The sequence below is a fragment of the Mobula hypostoma genome, chromosome 20, assembly GCF_963921235.1.
Source record: "Mobula hypostoma chromosome 20, sMobHyp1.1, whole genome shotgun sequence".
NCBI classification, from domain to species: Eukaryota; Metazoa; Chordata; class Chondrichthyes; order Myliobatiformes; family Myliobatidae; genus Mobula; species Mobula hypostoma.
In genome coordinates this window covers 23,830,406-23,848,165 of record NC_086116.1, presented here as the reverse complement: position 1 = coordinate 23,848,165, position 17,760 = coordinate 23,830,406, and the positions used below count along the sequence as shown (strand labels likewise).

At 37.1% G+C, this 17,760-nt stretch overlaps 1 protein-coding gene across 2 annotated transcripts in view; it reads left to right on the top strand.

Annotated features, from left to right (window-relative positions):
* cog5 (component of oligomeric golgi complex 5) overlaps positions 1-17,760 on the top strand; it is a 115,521-nt gene that overhangs the window by 71,716 nt on the left and 26,045 nt on the right. For both annotated transcript variants that reach the window (XM_063072545.1, XM_063072546.1), the window contains 6 exons: positions 2,206-2,371; positions 2,499-2,608; positions 6,427-6,504; positions 11,405-11,486; positions 13,625-13,829; positions 14,889-15,050. In XM_063072545.1, coding sequence (XP_062928615.1) covers positions 2,206-2,371; positions 2,499-2,608; positions 6,427-6,504; positions 11,405-11,486; positions 13,625-13,829; positions 14,889-15,050 — 803 coding nt within the window. The remainder of the gene's footprint in view (positions 1-2,205; positions 2,372-2,498; positions 2,609-6,426; positions 6,505-11,404; positions 11,487-13,624; positions 13,830-14,888; positions 15,051-17,760) is intronic.

Below are 17,760 nucleotides of genomic sequence, written 5' to 3'. Positions count from 1 at the left end.
TCTGTGCGTACTCACAATTTGCCTTCCTGATGGTATAGGAGAGCATGGCGCTTGCTGACCTTAGTTGTCCTGTACCCCAATCTGAAGGCATTGTCCTGATCCCTAAGCAGTGCACAGTCAGCCATGGTTTCTGGTTTGCCCTGGCAGTGTAGAGTCTAATCACAGTAATGTCCTCAAAGCATCTTTCTATGTAGCCAGTCACTGATCCTGTATGTTGATCAGCGTTGACATAAAGATCATAGGTAGCCGCCTTTCTGAATATGCTTTTAGTCGTGCTTTCGAAGTAGTCTTGTAGCGCTGAGGTGGCATCTTCTGGCTTAGTCCTGATTACCGTGTGAACTAGTTTGACTAGTTTAACCAGTAGTCTGTGTGCAGGAATTAGCAAAATAGATATGTGGTCTGACTGTCCGAGGTGAGAACATTGGTATAAAACAGGTCTAATACATTCTCTCCTCTGGTTGCAAAGTTGATACTGGTAGAACTTTGGCATTCTCTTTGAATACTATGACTTCTTGTTCAAATGCTTGCAGTATGTGTTCATTTACCCTCAACCCTGGATTCCTTGTCATTGGCCAAAAAGGCTTTTTGCTGTGTTCATTCAATATCCCCACATTTCAGATGTCACCCCTTATCTTCCCTCATGAAGCAAAATAGGCTCCCATCAACTTTTCAGCAACTTTTCCCCTAGTTTCCAGATTATACCCCTTAATTTCAGAGAATTCCGAGATGATAACCACTGAACACATCTTCTATTTCCTTCCTCCTTTAAGGACAATACTACCTGCTCCACCTCCTGCTGCAATAGCCAATCCCTTTTTCAATGCACTTTCCTATGCAACCACTTTCTTTCTTCTCCACTGCCTAGAGTTGAAACACACTTTACAGGTGGAGCAGCAAATTCCTTGTACTTTCAGTTTCAAAGTCAAAGTCTGCCCTGAGCCTTTGTGGCCCATCAGGCCAGTGCTTATGCTGGTTTCTGTGGCATGAAGCAACTGAGAGTATGAGACTCCTCTCCCCCCCCCCACCCCCCCCCGGATAGGACACCAGTCTATCGCGAGGTTAACCCCCGGCGTTTGCTGGTACCCATTTTCAGCTGGGTGGACAGGAGCAGTGTGTGGTTAAGTGCCTTGCTCAAAGACGCAACATGCTGCCTTGGCTGAGACTCGAACCCACGACCTTCAGATCATGAGCCCCACGCCCTAATCACTTGGCCACGTGCCACATACTTTCAGTTTAGTTCACTACATTTACTACTCTGGGTCCTATTACATAGGGGGCACAATTTGTTGCTTGGGGTAAGAGCTTGCATTACATCTCCAGTCTACCACCATGACCTGGTGCTTGCTGTCATTTTAATTCTTTATCCCATTCTCAGTCTGGCTTCTTGTACTGTCCTTACAAAGTTCAACATAAGCTCAAGCAATAGCACTTCATCTTACAACTAGTTAGACTGCAACATTCTAATCTCAGTAAATCATTTCCATATTTTTATTTCAGATTTCCAGCATTTGCAATATTTTCCTTTGGTAAATTCAGATGATTCTGTTTCTTTCACTTGCACTTTTCTTTTGTTTCCTTACTTGTTCTATGACCCCTTTCACTTTTCATTCTTGCCCCTCTCTACTTCTCTACCCTGCCATAAGCCTTGTCTTTTGTACTCCTTATTGCATGGTACTACAGATGGGAATATTCCATGTTTGTTTGCAATAATTTAATTCCTGTCTATTTATGTAGGTCAACTGGATTGCCCTATTTCATTGCTTTTTTTTTCAGGCAAGCTGGCAGTCTGGTGCATTGTAAATTACCACAACAGCAGTCACCATACTTCCTTTTTGTTATTTCAAAGCACAGTTCCTTGCATTAATACAATTGAACTCTATGTAAACTTCATATTAAATATTATAAATTAATATTAGAGATCATCAATGTATTTTAAATGCTAATCAGAGGGGTCGGATAAAGATAATGCAGTAAATCTTTCCAAAGATTGATTGATACAAAATACAGCATATTAGCCACTGACAAAATTAATGCCATTAGATAAAATAGGTAGCATTAAACTGATGTATACTGTTTCATGGTTTATATAGTGCTTCAGGAGTCAGAATTTTTTTTTGGTTTGATGCTTTTTAAATAATAAAGAACAGACCTGGCAAACTATCTTGATGCATATTTAAGGTATAATGTTTTTTTTCTTAAAATAAGAATCCTACACAGGTAGGAACCGCACTTCAAGTTTTCTACAACCTTGGAACATTGAAAGAGACCATTAGTAACGTAGTAGATGGGTATCGGCTGTCTCTTGAAGATAATATTGGCAATGCTTTGGATATAAGAGTGTTAACTCAGCCAATTCAAGCCACCATGAGAGGTAAGTTTAACATAATATGGGAATAGCAAAAGCATTTAGTAAGATAACAGAGACCTTCATAATTTGTCTTTAACTGTGACTGGATATATTTGTCTTTTCCATTCCTGTATATTTTTTGTATTACTAGGACCTGGACGAGCCACAATGCCTCCTCCAGGCAATACACCAGCTTTCCGTGCAGCCCTTTGGACAAATATGGAGAAACTAATGGATCAAATTTGTGCAGCATGTGGACAAGTAAGATTTTGCTGATCAGTTTTTATGAAATCTAATTAGGAATTACAGCTCATTGATTACTCAATTCTTCCTCGTTTATTGATTTTTAAATCCGGGTTCATAGCATCCACCTGCAGGGCCATTGACATCTTCACACTAATGTTATCTTAAGCTGTTGTAGCATTTGGCTTCAAAAAGATGCTTATTCATGGCCTGCATTGCATCGTTATTTGAAGTTAAAATCATAAAGATTATTAATTCAAAAAGTGTTGAAGAGTTTTTCATTGAAGCCATTCCCATTGAGTTTTCGTTTCATTTCCCCATTTCCTAATTTAAATATATTAGAAGCAAACTCATACAGTTGGATTGCCTGTCAAGTGCATTCCCATTCTAGTTTTCAAGAGTAACATTTAACATTTTCCCCATTCCGATTAATTGGGCCATTGGTTATTTGGGACAACTCTCAAAAAAACAAAAACAAATTGAGAAAAGAGCCAGGATTCCTTTTGTTTATTTGAGACACAATGCCACTTAATTGGGACTGAACAATTTCTAACTAGCATCAGTCCCATACACTTGAATGGGTATTAGACACTACAACGTGCCTAGAGTGAACAGCTTTTAAATAGCTTCATTTGTGTGTGCTTCTGTTATGTTCAATGTCTTCTAGGGTATGCTCACGTACAAAGAAGTTTAAACTGCACACAAAAGGTTGTCACCCTCTACCTCATTGGCATGTTAAGTATATTTCACAATCGTAAATAATTACATTTCATTTTCCGGTTTCTGATGCAGACAGTGTTGATAGTGTGGAGTTTGTGATGATTTGTTTGCAGATTTTAGAACTGGTTTATTTATACTGTTTTTATGGAAGAAATTATTGATTCAGTATGCTGAATTTCAAAGAAGCAAAGGGCATGAAGTGCAAAAAAACTGCTAGTTCACTTAAATTGAAGTGACTTAATGAAACAGTAGAAATTGCTACACCGAAAGCTCATAAGGTCAGGAACATGCAGCTATGAGAAATATTTATGTACAATATAGAAACTGGTGTTACCTGCGGGTATTATGGCTATGCAAAAGTTGCTGGAGAATTTGCAAGTGGGAAGAAGTGGAGTGGTATTTGGAAACTTGCTAAAGTGTCATTTAACAAGCAAATTACGTATGGACAGTGTGCAAAATCTCTGGTGAGAAAGTCCTTCAGATTTACTTCCACTTAAAAATGCAGTGCCCACATGCTGTCACTGGGCAAAAACATTGCACAGCACAAGAGTTTTGCTTACACTGGTCATTACAAATTAGAGGGAACATTGGTTATGTTATCCATTTGCGCAGACGGAAGCCGATTCAAAACAAAATATCTGAACTTGAGTTTGTGACTACACAGTATACCAGGATATATATTGTTAGATTCTGACGCTGCTTCAGTCAGGAAGGCAATGAAGGTAGTTCATTATCTGCACTAGGTGCCTGCACTGATTTTGTTCATTTATAGTCAATCAAAAGAACATGGCAGTGTACACTGCATGAGTTCCTCTGTCAATAGCTATTAGGAACTAATGCACAGTTTTATAATACTGTTGTAATAATAGTAGTGGTCTAATTTGCTCTGTATTTTATTTAAATACATAATTGGTTACTCAATTAAATAGTACTTTGTTGTTTTTTAATACCTTTTTATATATTTCCATGAAACTTCAGCTAATTGGGGCAGCTGCTTAGTTGGGCCAAAATGTACAGGTCCCAATGTGTCCCAATAAATGGGAATCCACTGTATGTGTGTGTGTGTGTGTGTGTATGTGTATATATATATATATATGTACATTTCATTTTATCTGCTTTAGTACCTCATGGAGCTTACCAGTAGTGTTTGAAGAAAATCGCCAGCCAACACTAAAGTAACACCTTTCATAAATTTATTAATGTGTCTAAAATTTTGCAGTATTCATTCTAATGGTCTAATGGCTGTTTGAGCCGATCTGTACTTATCCCAGCCAACAAGTTCACAGTCTTTTTGATTTTTTTTTCTTTTGGAATTCCCAGACTACTGTTAGAATGTTACTCCACATATGTCAATTTTAAAGAGATCCGAAAGGCCAAATGGGCAGCTTTACCTCTGTCAAAAGTGTTGAAGTAATGCCTGTTGATGTCACAATCAAGGCATAATCTGAAATTCAGCAGAAAGTATATTAATTAGAAATGTTTTCCCATTCCACCAGAAGCAACAAAAACATGATTCCAGGATTAGGGATTACTGTAAATAGCTTCTGTAATCGTATCTAAAGTATTTCTTTGGTAACTCACTAAGCTTGGTGGTTCTTCTTGGATATCCTTGCCTAACTAGTTTAAATCATAGCTGGTGCCCTGCACAAACTATATGCACAGATTTTCAGTTTCACTCTATGGTTCAAGTAGACCACAAGCACTTGGGTCAGAACCACAAAATATTTAGTCGCTCAGAACTGGATCTGAAATAAATATCAATTTTTATTGAGGAAATTTAAAGTTAGGTCCCCTTTGGACTGTGGAGGTGTTCTTATGGGTATTGTAGAAGAACTAAGAGTGGAGTGGATATCATCATACGAAATCAGTCGCATGCAGAATTTCAGATTTCTATGTTGTTTTGTTGTTGAGCTATATGTGAGAAACAGACTTAATATTTTGTTACTTATCTTTAGATTAGCTAGGATGTACAGTAGATATGGAGGTCGACCTTCACTAATTCGGCACCATTGGGACCTGAGGAGTGCCGGATTAGTGAAAATGCCGCATTACAGAAGGATCACATAATCAGTGCCAGATTATCGAAGGAACCGGATTACAGGTAGTCGGATTGGTGAAGGTCGACTGTAGTATAATCAACTCAACTGCTGAAGCCCCAATGTGCTTTTAGAAGTGTTTCTCTAAAATCACTCTACTCATAATTATCCACCATTAGTATTTGTATAATTTGAATCAATACGAATTGGATTACCTAATGATTTTATTTTCCACCATGTTTGAAATCTGTACTGCTTCCAAAGGGAATATCTATTTGGAAATGCCACTCATCTCAGTTTCTGAGCAAAACGTTCAGGATACTCTTTGGTCACTTTTTTTTAAAAATCCCTGAAGCTGTTCATAATCTGAATTGTATCTCTTTCATGCAAAGAATTATTGCTTCTGTGAGAATATATCTGGAGCAACACACACAAAATGCTGGAGGAACTTAGCAGGTCAGACAGCATCTATGGAGGGGAATAAACATTCGATGTTTTGGGCCAAGATACTTCATCAGGGCTGGAAGGGAAGCGGGGAGAAGTCAGAATAAGGTGGCAGGAGGGGAAGGAGTACAAGCTAGCAGGTGACAGATGAGCCAAGGTAAAGGGGGAAGGTAAGTTGGTGTGGGATGGGGCATGAACTAAGAAACTGGGAGGTGATGGGTGGAAAAGATGAAGGGCTGAAGAAGAAATCTGATTGGGGAGAAAGGGAAGGAGGAGGGGAACCAGAGTGAGGTGAGGGGAAGAGTAACCAGAATAGGGAACAGAAAAAGAGGAAGAGGCAAAATTACTGGAAATTAGAAAAATCTACGTTCGTGCCATTTGGTTGGAAGCTACCTAGATGGAATATGTTGCTCCACCAACCTGAGTGTAGCCCCATCTTGTTATGTGAGTCATCTACTCAGAACTTAGATCACAGACCTGCCATGAAACAATCTTTTATGGGCTTACAGCAATCCTTGTTTAACAATATTGAATTTCATTTGAAAAATGAAGATGATAATACCTGCAATTAATAGGTGTTGATGTTTTCCTATGCCTGTAATTTTAAGTGGTAAATTGATGATTTTCTTTTCTTAGGTGCAGCACCTACAGAAAGTTTTGATAAAGAAAAGGGATCCTGTGACACATGTCTGCTTTATTGATGAAATAACTAAGGTAATAACTTGTAATGTTGTAGAAGCTACTTCGGCATATCTAATGTTCATGTTTTTTTTCTCAGTTGAGTTCTTTCTCTCGCATCTCATTCACCAGTAGTTCCCAGGGAACATTGTCACCATCCGTATGCCTTTGTCGGTCTCCCCCACGGCACAGATAATGTGTGATTGCTGTATGGCTGCTATGGGAGTGTCCTTAAGGGCCCAACATTTTTTTTTGAGCATTGACATGATGTCACAAATTTTAAAAATCCACAAGGTGCTGGGAAGGTTCCCAAGAGATGTGCACCACAGACAGTTCTGAGAAACTACCTCATGTATATAATGAACAGAAGTTAATAAAAAATAGAAAAGCACTGCATAAAGCGAAAAATGGATCTTGATCGTGTATTGAATTGTGAATTCGTCAGTGCCAGAATCAACATATGCTGCTTAATGGTATGCTGATAATGAAACAAGCAAAGATCTTTCAAGACCAGTAGAAAATTGAAGGTAATTGTTAATATTCAGCAGGCTGGTTGGAGAAATTTAAGAATGCCTGCTGATCATGAAGCTACAGAGAAATTAATTGATGAGGTTGCCAAGATCATCGCTGATGAAAATTTACACCAGAACAAGTCTAAATGCTTGTTATTTTTATACCTTACATAAACCTATTTTTAAAAAATAAGTAAAATACGAATACAGTTTACTGTAGCCTTTTAAACAAAACGACATCATAGGTGGAGACTGAAAGCCTGCTCTTGTTTAGTAGCTGATTTAGATATTCTCCCAATGTTGCTGTGCTGTTTTTGTTACCCTGCACACATTATACTTCCATTATATTAATGATATGTAATAATTTGCACTGTTAATTACATTTGTGTGATGATCAAGTGTCAGACAAAGACTGCTTACCAGTAAATTCAGAGTCTGAATTGATGGTGATTCCAAGGTATCTCATTATATATTCCAAAATCCCCAAAAAAAATCTGAAATCTGAAACAGTTCCAGCCCCAGGCATTTTGGCTGAGGAGTAATCAACTTGTAACAGAAGCTGCAATGAATTGGGAATGTCCTGACAAAGCCTGCAGAGTACAATTTAATGCACATTTTTGGGTAAAATCCATAGCACTGCTTGAGATTAGTTTCAAGCCAATTGCACTTTTTGGAAGGACCATATTTGGTACTGATTCTACATGCAGTGATGTTTTAGTCTATCAAACAATGATAGCTAGAAATTGCGCAATGATTGAAAAGTGCTTCTTGATCTCAATAAAATGTGTAGACTTTGTTCAACCTGTTCAACACTTGAGGGAAAACAAACCACACATAAAACAGTGAACAGAAGAAAAAATCCCGGGTAGACTTGATAAGGTGCAGCATAAAGATTATTGTGAAAAATAACAGCTCACAGTGTAGATGGCAGAATGAGAATAAATATTTGATTTGTGGCTGGCAAAGGTAATATATAATGTGCCACTGGAATTGGTGCAAAGGTCTTGACTTGTACAATTCATATCAATGATGATCATAATATAATTGAATTCCTACTGCAGTTTGAGAGGGAGAAGCGTAACTCACATGTATCTGTATCACAATGGAATAAAGGTAATTACAGAAGATCGAGAGAGGAGCATGCACAGGTGGAGTGGAGGAGGATATTGGTGGGGATGATGGCAGAGCAGAGATGGCTGAAGTTTCTGGGAATAGTTCACAGGATAGATCTGTTCCACAGAGGAAGAAGTTCTCAAATGGCAGGGGTAGGCAACTGTGGCTGACAAAGGAAGTTAAGGACTGCATAAAAACCAAGGAAAGGGCATATAAGGTAGCAAAAGTGAGTGGGAAGTTGGATGATTGGGAAGCTTTTAAAATCCAACAAAAGGCAACCAAAAAAGCTACAAGAAGGGAAAGGATGAAATATGAGGTCAGACTAGCTAATAATATAAAACAGGATACCAGAAGTTTTATTTTCAGTTATATAAAGTGAAGTGAGAGTTGATATTGGACCACTGGAAAATGATGCTGCTGAGGTAGTAATGGGGCCAAAGAAAAGACAGGTGAACTAAATGGGTACTTTGCATCTGTCTTCACTGTGGAAGACACTAGCAGTATGCCAGAGGCCTGGGAGTGTCAGGGAGCAGGAGTGAGTGCTATTGCTATTACAAAAAAAATGTGCTAGGCAAACTCGAAGGTCTTTAGGTGGATAAATCACCTGGACCAGATGGACTACATCCCAGACTCCTGAGAGAGGTTGCTGAAGAGATAATGGATGCATTGGTCATGATCTTTCAAGAAACACTTGAATCTGGCATGGTCCTGGAGGACTGGAAGATTGCAAATGTCACTCCATTTTTTTAAGAAGGGAGGAAGGCAAAAGAAAAGAAATTATATGCCAGTTAGCCTGACTTCGGTGGCTGGGAAGGTATTGGAGTCTGGGAAAGAGGTGCAGAAGGACTTGAGAGTCCTCATGCAAGACTCCCAGAAGGCTAATTAACAGGTTGAGTCTGTGGTAAAGAAGGGAAATGCAATGTTGACATTTATTTCGAGGGGAATAGAATATAAAGGCAAGGAGATGATGGTGGTGAGGCTTTATAAGTCACTAGTCAGGCTGGACAGAGTATTGTCAACAGTTTTGGGCCCCATGTCTCAGAAAGGATGTGTTGTCATTGGAGAGAGTCCAGAAGATGTTCACAAGGATGATTCTGGGAATGAAGGGGTTAACATATGAGAAGTGTTTGGCAGCTTTGGGCCTAATGTACTCACTAGAATTTAGAAGAATGTGGGGGGGATCTCATTGAAATCTACCGTATGTTGAAAGGAATAGATAGGGTGGATATGGAGAGGATGTTTCCTACAGTGGGTGTATCCAGAACTAGAAGGCATAGCCTCAAAATTGAGGGGGGATCCTTTAGAACAGAGGTAAGGAAGAATTATTTTAACCAGAGAGTAGTTAATCTGTGGAATGCTCTGCCACAGACTGTGGTGGAGGCCAAGTCCGTGTGTATACTTAAGGTGGAAGTTGATTTTTTCCTGATCAGTCCGACATCAAAGGATATCGTGAGAAGGCAGGTGTATGGGATTGAGCGGGTCCGGGATCAGCCATAATGGAATGGCAGAGCAAACTCGATGTGTTGAATGGCCTAATTCTGCTCCTATGTGTTATGGTCTTATACTGACAGTTGCCGAATCTCCTGATAACACAATGTTAGAAAATTAAGTTATGAAAAGAATATTAGGGGTTCCAGATGATTTAAGGTAAGTTAAGCAAATAGGGAAGACTGTGGCGAATGAAGTATTCTAGGGAAATTTAAAGTTGTCCATATATGTTGGGAAAATCAAAAGCATATTGTAGGTCATTCCAGAATATAGCAGGGTTGTTCCTGTGAGCCATTTGTAATGCAAACAGTTCACATCAGTAATTAAATCCCAAACTGAGTGGCCAAACAGCAGAGGACACCTGCAGTCCACAAGCAGCCTGTAAATCCATAACACCAATCTACAAAAAGCTCATTCAAATGTACAAGCTGTCTATAAATTGGGTGTTCACAACCTTTATCAAAATAATGTGAGATTGCAGAACTCTGAGATACAAAGTGAACTAATGCATGATTTGACAAAGTGGAGCAAATAGTTAGCAAAGATAACAATGTTGTCCTGACGAAGGGTCTCAGCCCGAAACGTCGACTGTCCCTCTTCCTAGAGATGCTGCCTGGCCTGCTGCGTTCACCAGCAACTTTGATGTGTGTTGCTTGAATTTCCAGCATCTGCAGAATTCCTCGTGTTTGCGTAACAATGTTGTTTATTGCTTGGGGAATTGAATACAAAACTAGAAAGGTACAGGCTGCCCTGATTTTGTCTGTGCCAGAAAATATACAGAAATCGCTATACCTCCACAACATTGAGAAAAATGTTATTAAATGTACGTCAAACTGCTACAAAATAAACAATTATTATGGGTGGAAGGAGAGAGGAATCTAGTTCTGCATTCATAGTAATGCATTGAACTTTTGAATGTAAAAATATTCTGCAAGTTAGTTTTTATGTAATGCTATTCATAAGTTGGGTGGTGGTAACCCAGAGACACCCTGCAATGATTCATTTACTTAGGGCATTGGTAAGACTTCAATTTTCTTTGTGGTATTATTTTTCTTATTCAAGGAAGGATGTACAGTAAATGCTAGGAAGCAATTCAGAGAAGTTATACTGGATATTTTATGTGAAATTTTAAGAATAAAATGTGACATTAAAGCAAAAGTATTTAAGCTCCAACTTTTTTGTGATATCCTCATGGAATATGATGTTGAATTCCATAGTATAATTGGCAAAGCTTGCAATGTACTTATCATTGCTGTTCTGAGATGCTCTGCTCTCTAATGTTGTCATTATTGAGTACTATAAAGCTTACTGCTTTGTTGGATGCAAGAAATTTCTATATGGTAGCACAGTAGTTAGCGTGAGGCTGTTACAGCCCAGAGTGTCCGAGTTCAATTCTGGCATGCTCTGTAAGAAATTTGGTATGTTCTTCCCATGTGAGCTTGGGTTTTCTCTGGGTGCTCTGCTTTCCTCCCACAGTCCGATGACATACTGGTTAGGAAGTTAATTGGTTATTGCAAATTGTCCTGTGATTAGGCTAGGGTTAAATAGGATGAGTTACTGGGCGGTGTGGCTCATTGGGCCAGAAGGGGCTGTTCCGCACTGTCTCTCTAAATAAATAAATTAAATGAAGTAAGCTGTGCAGTCTTGTACTCAGGATATTTTTCTTGCAAAGAATGCAGGTGAGGCAGAAGGTAGCCATTCAGCTTGCATTGCTGTCTAGCATAAATTCTAAGTCAATAGAATTTTGATTAAAATATTTAGAAGCACTCAATTTCCTTTCTCTAAGAATAAGTGGAAATGTGTATTGATTTTTCTTCCTTTAGGACAGTCACACAGACATCTTGTATGCTTTCTGGAACTCTGTTACTGAAATGCTGACACTGAAATTCCAGCAAGCTACAAATTGTAAGTTTTGCTTTGAATTTTATATGTTGCAGCATTGTTATGTAAATACTGAAGAATTAAATAAATTGAGTATATTAATGTCATTATTACTTCCATCAGTCTGACTAATGTGTTATCCTGAGTTGTGTAGTCAGGTTTTGACTGTAATTTTGAATGTAAACCTTAATGCTCAATTTCAGTTGAGTTGAAGTGATATTAATGTGGGTTAAAGCCTGGTAATCTGACATGACCCAGCTTTGTGAGTTTGGTTCTGGATGGTTTTGAAAATCTATTAAGTTCTTGTGCTAGCTCCTTAAGTATGAATGCAGTAATCTCTGGACTTAGTAATACATTATTGCATGTTAGCAGGCACCATTTTGGTCCGACAATGTTGTCTTGTGTAGGTACAGTATTGGGCCAAGATCTTGGAGAGGGATGGATGGCACATACAAAAAAAAAGAATTGTTGGATTCATATTATTAAGCTAGGTTTTAAATTCAAACCAAAGTAGACTTGCAATACAATTAATATAGTCATTGGCTCACATAACCATATTTGGATATATTTAAAATATTTTAAATAAGTTTGCAAATTAATTTATATGTTAATTCTAATCAAAGTACCAGTGAATTGTGAAAGAATAACTATAGTTTTAATCTTTGCTATTAACTCAAATGTACATATTAGTTCAAGTAAAATTGCAAGTCTATGGTAAAATGAAGCAGTGATTCTTGTGTAGTTCCATGCATATAGATACACATTACACATGTGCACAGTACTAGGCATGTGGAAAGTATGGATAATTCCATCTAAAGACATTAATCCAATGTTAATTAACATGGTTAAACATTATGATTTTAGTCTGTCTCTTTTAGTGTTTGGGACAAAATATTAAGAGGCAATTAAATACTGTATGAAGAATATTAATTCCTATCTAGCTTTCTATTTGCTGATTCATCATGGTTACCTTTTTCAACTTTTGAGCTATCTAACAATATGCATTGGACTCATCATGGATTTCTGTATAAAACAACAAGGAAAATTGAACTAAAAAGTAATTGATCAAAACTGAATTATGTAAGAATTAATCTCTGAACCTTAATTTGGATAGGAATTTTCTAATTCCTGATGCGCTCAAAGCTTTCTAGAGTCATCTTGCTTCAAGGAATCAAACTTCAAAGTGCTCTTCAGTAGTGCCAAATTAAATTGATCTCTGGAAAAGAATAGTCTATGTTCTTCCATCACTTGTATTTTCTGTATGTTAGATTAAATGTGTGCAAAAGTGCACTTTTTTAAAGTGGTGAGTTTATAGCTTCACATATTAGAATACTTGTGGAAGCTTTTCTCTTAGTTTTCTGCTATTGTTGTTAACCCTCAAATTTATTCAAATTAAATCATTCTAGTTTAATTTCATAAAATGAAGAGAGGATACCTGATTTTTAAAAAAAAAGCATTGAGTAAAATTAAAATTGATATTTCAGTTTATGGAATGGTATAATGAGAGACTTTAATGAAAGTCTTTCTACATCCCTGTAGTTTCCTCATGGTCTATGCTGCCAGCTGGCTTCAGCATACCTTGATCTCCTCATCCAAATCATTGATAAAGATTCTGAACAGCTGAGACCCCATTTGCCATCTAACTCTAACAAGAGCTGATTGTCTGCCAAGAATATGCAAATTTTGTAATCACTTAGTATTTTATTTCCCATTTCTATTCTTTGTATAGTGAATAAAGTGGAATAAATTTCTACTTTATTCACTATACAAAGTCATATAACATTGTAAATGCTACCCAATTAAAGCATTAAAGCATCCACCTTTGAAGATACCAAGGCTTGTACATATTTACGTAAAGCAAAAAAGTAAAATGCCTGATGTTTGTTACAGAATATAATTTGGAAATGCAATTAAAAATATAGGAAATAATATGAAAATGTGGGAAAAGTTAATTGGCTACCCCAGAGAATTGGTTATTAGGTCAGAAAGAAATTTTCAAATCCAAGCTTTTAGAATCTAGGAGATAAATTATTTTATTCTCAAGAACAGTCTATAGATAAATGCTGCTGGCAGTACTGCAGTGAGATAATCTATACCTCTCTAAAGTGGAAAATAGCTGGTGGTATTGATTAGCCTTATGGATGTAAAGCTATCTTTTTCAGCATCTACATTTCTGAAGCAAGCATTTGAAGGAGAATACCCAAAGTTGTTGCGGTTATATAATGACTTATGGAAACGTTTGCAACAGTACAGCCACAGTATACAAAGTAGTGTAACCACAGGAGGATTTTCTGACTTGCCTCCTGAATTTCCACTGGAGGATGAAGATGCACAAGATATATTTATGTTGAAGAAGCAGGATTATGAGTAAGTTGTGTTTTGATTTATTATCTCTGTGACATTTATGATGTTGGTCCAATTCTAGTCACTTGTGCACTTTTATGTTTACCTCTGCACCATGGTGGCCATTTGTATCTCTTTCTGTTTAATAATCTAAAATCCAGGAGTGTTTTGTCTGCCAAGATATGGTGAATAGAGTAACTTTGTGCTTAAGGATTGCAGCTTCGGGTTGACATAACGTGTAAGTTATGTATAATATATGTTAATTTAAGTTTTTTAACTCATGTTTGTTCTCATCTTGTAATATATTGTACCACATCTGCAAAAAGCTAATTTTCATGGCATTTATACCCTGTGTGCCTATAACAACAATACGCAAATTTGAACTTGACTGAAAAATGTATCTTGAGGAGGAATGGTACACTGCATTCATTGTTCATTTTGATTTATTGCTAGACAATTATTGCATTTTCAAGCATGTAATGCTTAAATTGTTGAGCTAACCTTGAGATACAGGCAAACTTTGTGATGTTGGCTTAGTTATGGCAACAAAAAAATGCAATACATTGGGGAAGAAATTTTTTTATCTGCTGAATTTTCCACGTTTTAGCCAATATTCCTCCATTTGCACAGAAATAATGGCTGAACTTTCACGGATCTCCTGCATTTAGATCTATTTTAAGTAGGTTTCTTGGCTTCTGAAAGAGAGGGAGTTTAAACACCTTTAGTTTAGTATCATGTTTATAATAATTTCTACTTCATTGATTTTTTAAATCTGATTTTAATTATTTAAATCAATTTTAATAGTCTTTAAATGTCGAAGTTATTTAAATATTAACTGCTTGAGAGGCACTTTCAAACATTACAAAGTGGAGGCCTCAGCAGTATGCTGACCCTACTTACCACTAGACTAGGCTCCCAGGCATAAATAGTAAGATCAGACCTCAATACTCAGTGCAGGTGAATCTGGTTATATGAGGACTTTAGTGAGCAGGCTGTACTCAAGAAGTTCTGACCAAATATTTTCAATTATTATAATTGCTGTGAAAGTTATTGTACTACTAATAATTCTAACCATTTCCTCAGCCCTGAAAAGTCCTTGAAAGATTCTCTACAATTCTATGAATCTGCCTACCTCTCGAAGTCATTATCACGTCTGTTTGATCCAATCAATCTTGTCTTTCCTCCTGGGGGACGTAATCCTCCTTCAGATGATGAACTTGATAGCATCATTAAAACAATTACAAGGTAGGGCATTTTGTAAAATAAAGTATGCATGAACTAATTAACTTTTTTATTACTTATTATCATAAATTACTGAATTCCATTTGCATTCCTTTAGCAGTTTGTTTTGACTGATTACCAAGAAAATATGAAAAGATTAAATGCCATGTTATCCATTACAATGGCATATATAAGTTGGGCTGCACATCAAAGTTTGATAGTTTTTTTTTCCCTTCACTCTTATTAAATATTATGGGTACTTGCAAATCACTTGCTTGAAGTCAATTTCTTTTGGAATTATATAATTAAAAATAAATCAGAGCTCACTGGCCAAGTGCCCAGTAAGAATGGCATATAATGAGTTTAATTCTCACTGTTTTTATAGTTCAGTGAAATTGAATTTACAATTATCTGAGACTTTATTTAATTACAAATATATTCCTGTTTTCTACAACAGTGAATCGGGAGCTTAAATGTAAAACTGTGATTTAAAAAAAAGATTTTTATCAAAGTATAGATTTGAAGTAGAAGCAATGCTGACTTTCAAAAGCTTCATTTGTTACTTTAAAAAGACAGTTTTAACTGTTATAATTATCAAAAAGTTGTCATCTGTATATTACTTGACCATGTTGAATGCTAATGGATCTGCTGTATTTCATGTGTATTTTCTGGTTTTGTTTCAGGATATGAATGTTAATATCTATATAACTACAAAAGAACTGCTTATTTAATCTTGTATTTCTTTAGCTATGCATGATGCTTACATGCTTAAATTACATTTCGGTGGGTTTTAATAGCATTATATGGTGTCTTAATCAGAATATCAATTAAGAATTTATCTTTGAGCATTGAAAACTTGTGAGCTTCATTGAAAACTGTTGTGAATCAGAATCAAAATTTTAAAGGTGGTGCAAATTTCCCTGGAGGCAATGATCTCATATACTTCAGCTTTCAAATATTTTGGTTATCTTTCTCTCTTTTGCCCTTTACACCGTTGGCGTTTCACGTAGCAATGAAGGACCTACGACTCTGGCGGTGTTCATGGCTTTCTTCATTGTGTCAATAGCTTCCATGGATAGATTATAACTTCTGTTAATTATTAAAATGGAACTACAAATGTGTCCACAAGATGCTGTTTAGTTATACCTGGAGTTAAGTGAAGTAGTTGATTTCTAAATTTTAATTGCTGCCGAGCAGTTGTCATCTTAACAGGTATAAAGTACATCGGAGGAACATTTTGCAGCTTGAGCTGAGTTCAATACATTCTATGTATAGGGACATATTGAAGCATTATTTAAAAAGCTTCATCCTTTCTTATATACTGAAGTATACTTCACATATTAATAAATCAGCCCAATCATTTTTGCTTATTTTCAGTTCCTTAACTTGAGGTTTGAATGCATAATATTTTTTGCTGCAGAACTCCTGCCACTTTAAGGCTTACAATATTTTCATAGACCAAATTCCTCTTATAAAATATCAAAGATAAAATGTCATCTGCGGATTTTACCAACAAGTGGGATTTTTCCACATCTCTGCTACAGAGTATTTTGCACCCCTTTTTGATTGCATTCCTGAATTTCTACTTAAACTTTAAGCAAGTACATCATTTGTTCCCTGACAAAGTCCATTAAAGCTGTAGAAAATTAGAATATCATGAAGAAAAGCTGAGAATTTTAATTGGTGTGAGAAGATTTGTTCATCGTCATATTGCAACTGATTTTAAGTCAGCGCAAATTGGTAAGGTTTTTTTAGGTCTCTGTCTGAGAAGGACATTTGATTAGAAGTAATTAATTCCTCTGTTTCAAGAGGAGTTCACAGCTGATTTATTCTAAGGTCAGAATGTGACATTCAGGTTGGACCATGATGAAGCATAATTTTAAGTAGGAATCTCACATGCAGTAAACAAAAATTTGGACTTTTGCTTGGTTCCTTGTGTTTTCTTCGGAATCAGTAATGGATTTAACTACAGATTGGAGTGGAGATGCGGAACATTTTGGGAGTAAAGACACTTACACTCCATGTCCTTGTGCCACAGATGAGATGCAGAAAACTTGAGAGCTAGCTAATATTGTTCCTTTATTAAAGAAAACAGCAGGGATAGGCCAGGTTATCACAGTCTAGCAAACCTTAACCTCAGTGGTAGGGAGATTCCCAAGCTATATGATTTAAGTACATTTGGGAAAAGCAGAGCCTAATTAGAGATAGGCAGCAATGCACACAAAATGCTGGAGGAACTCATTTGACCAGCAGCATCTATGGAAAAGAGTAAACAGTCAATGTTTCGGGCCAAGACCCTTCACCTGGACTGGAGAGAAAAAATGAGAGGTCAGTGTAAGAAGGTGGGGAGAGGGAAGGAAGAAATACAAGGTAGTAGGTGATAGGTGAAACTGGGAGAGAGGGAGGGCTGAAATAAAGAAGGGAATGGTGAATGAGGAGGGGGGGCATTACTGGAAGCCTTTCCTTCACCATTCCCCATTACCATTTCCTTCACTCACCTGATCAAACTTCTGGTAATGCCTTCCCCATTCCCCATTCCCCATTCCCATCTCTCACTCTCACCTTATCTGCTTACCTGTTGATCACCTCCCTCTGGTGCTCCTTCCCCTTCCCTTTTCCATGGCCTTCTGTCCTCTCCTATCAGATTCCCCCTTCTCCTGCTCTTTATCTTTTTCATCAATCGACTTCCTAGCTCTTTACTTCACCCCTCCCCCTCCCAGTTTCACCTATCACC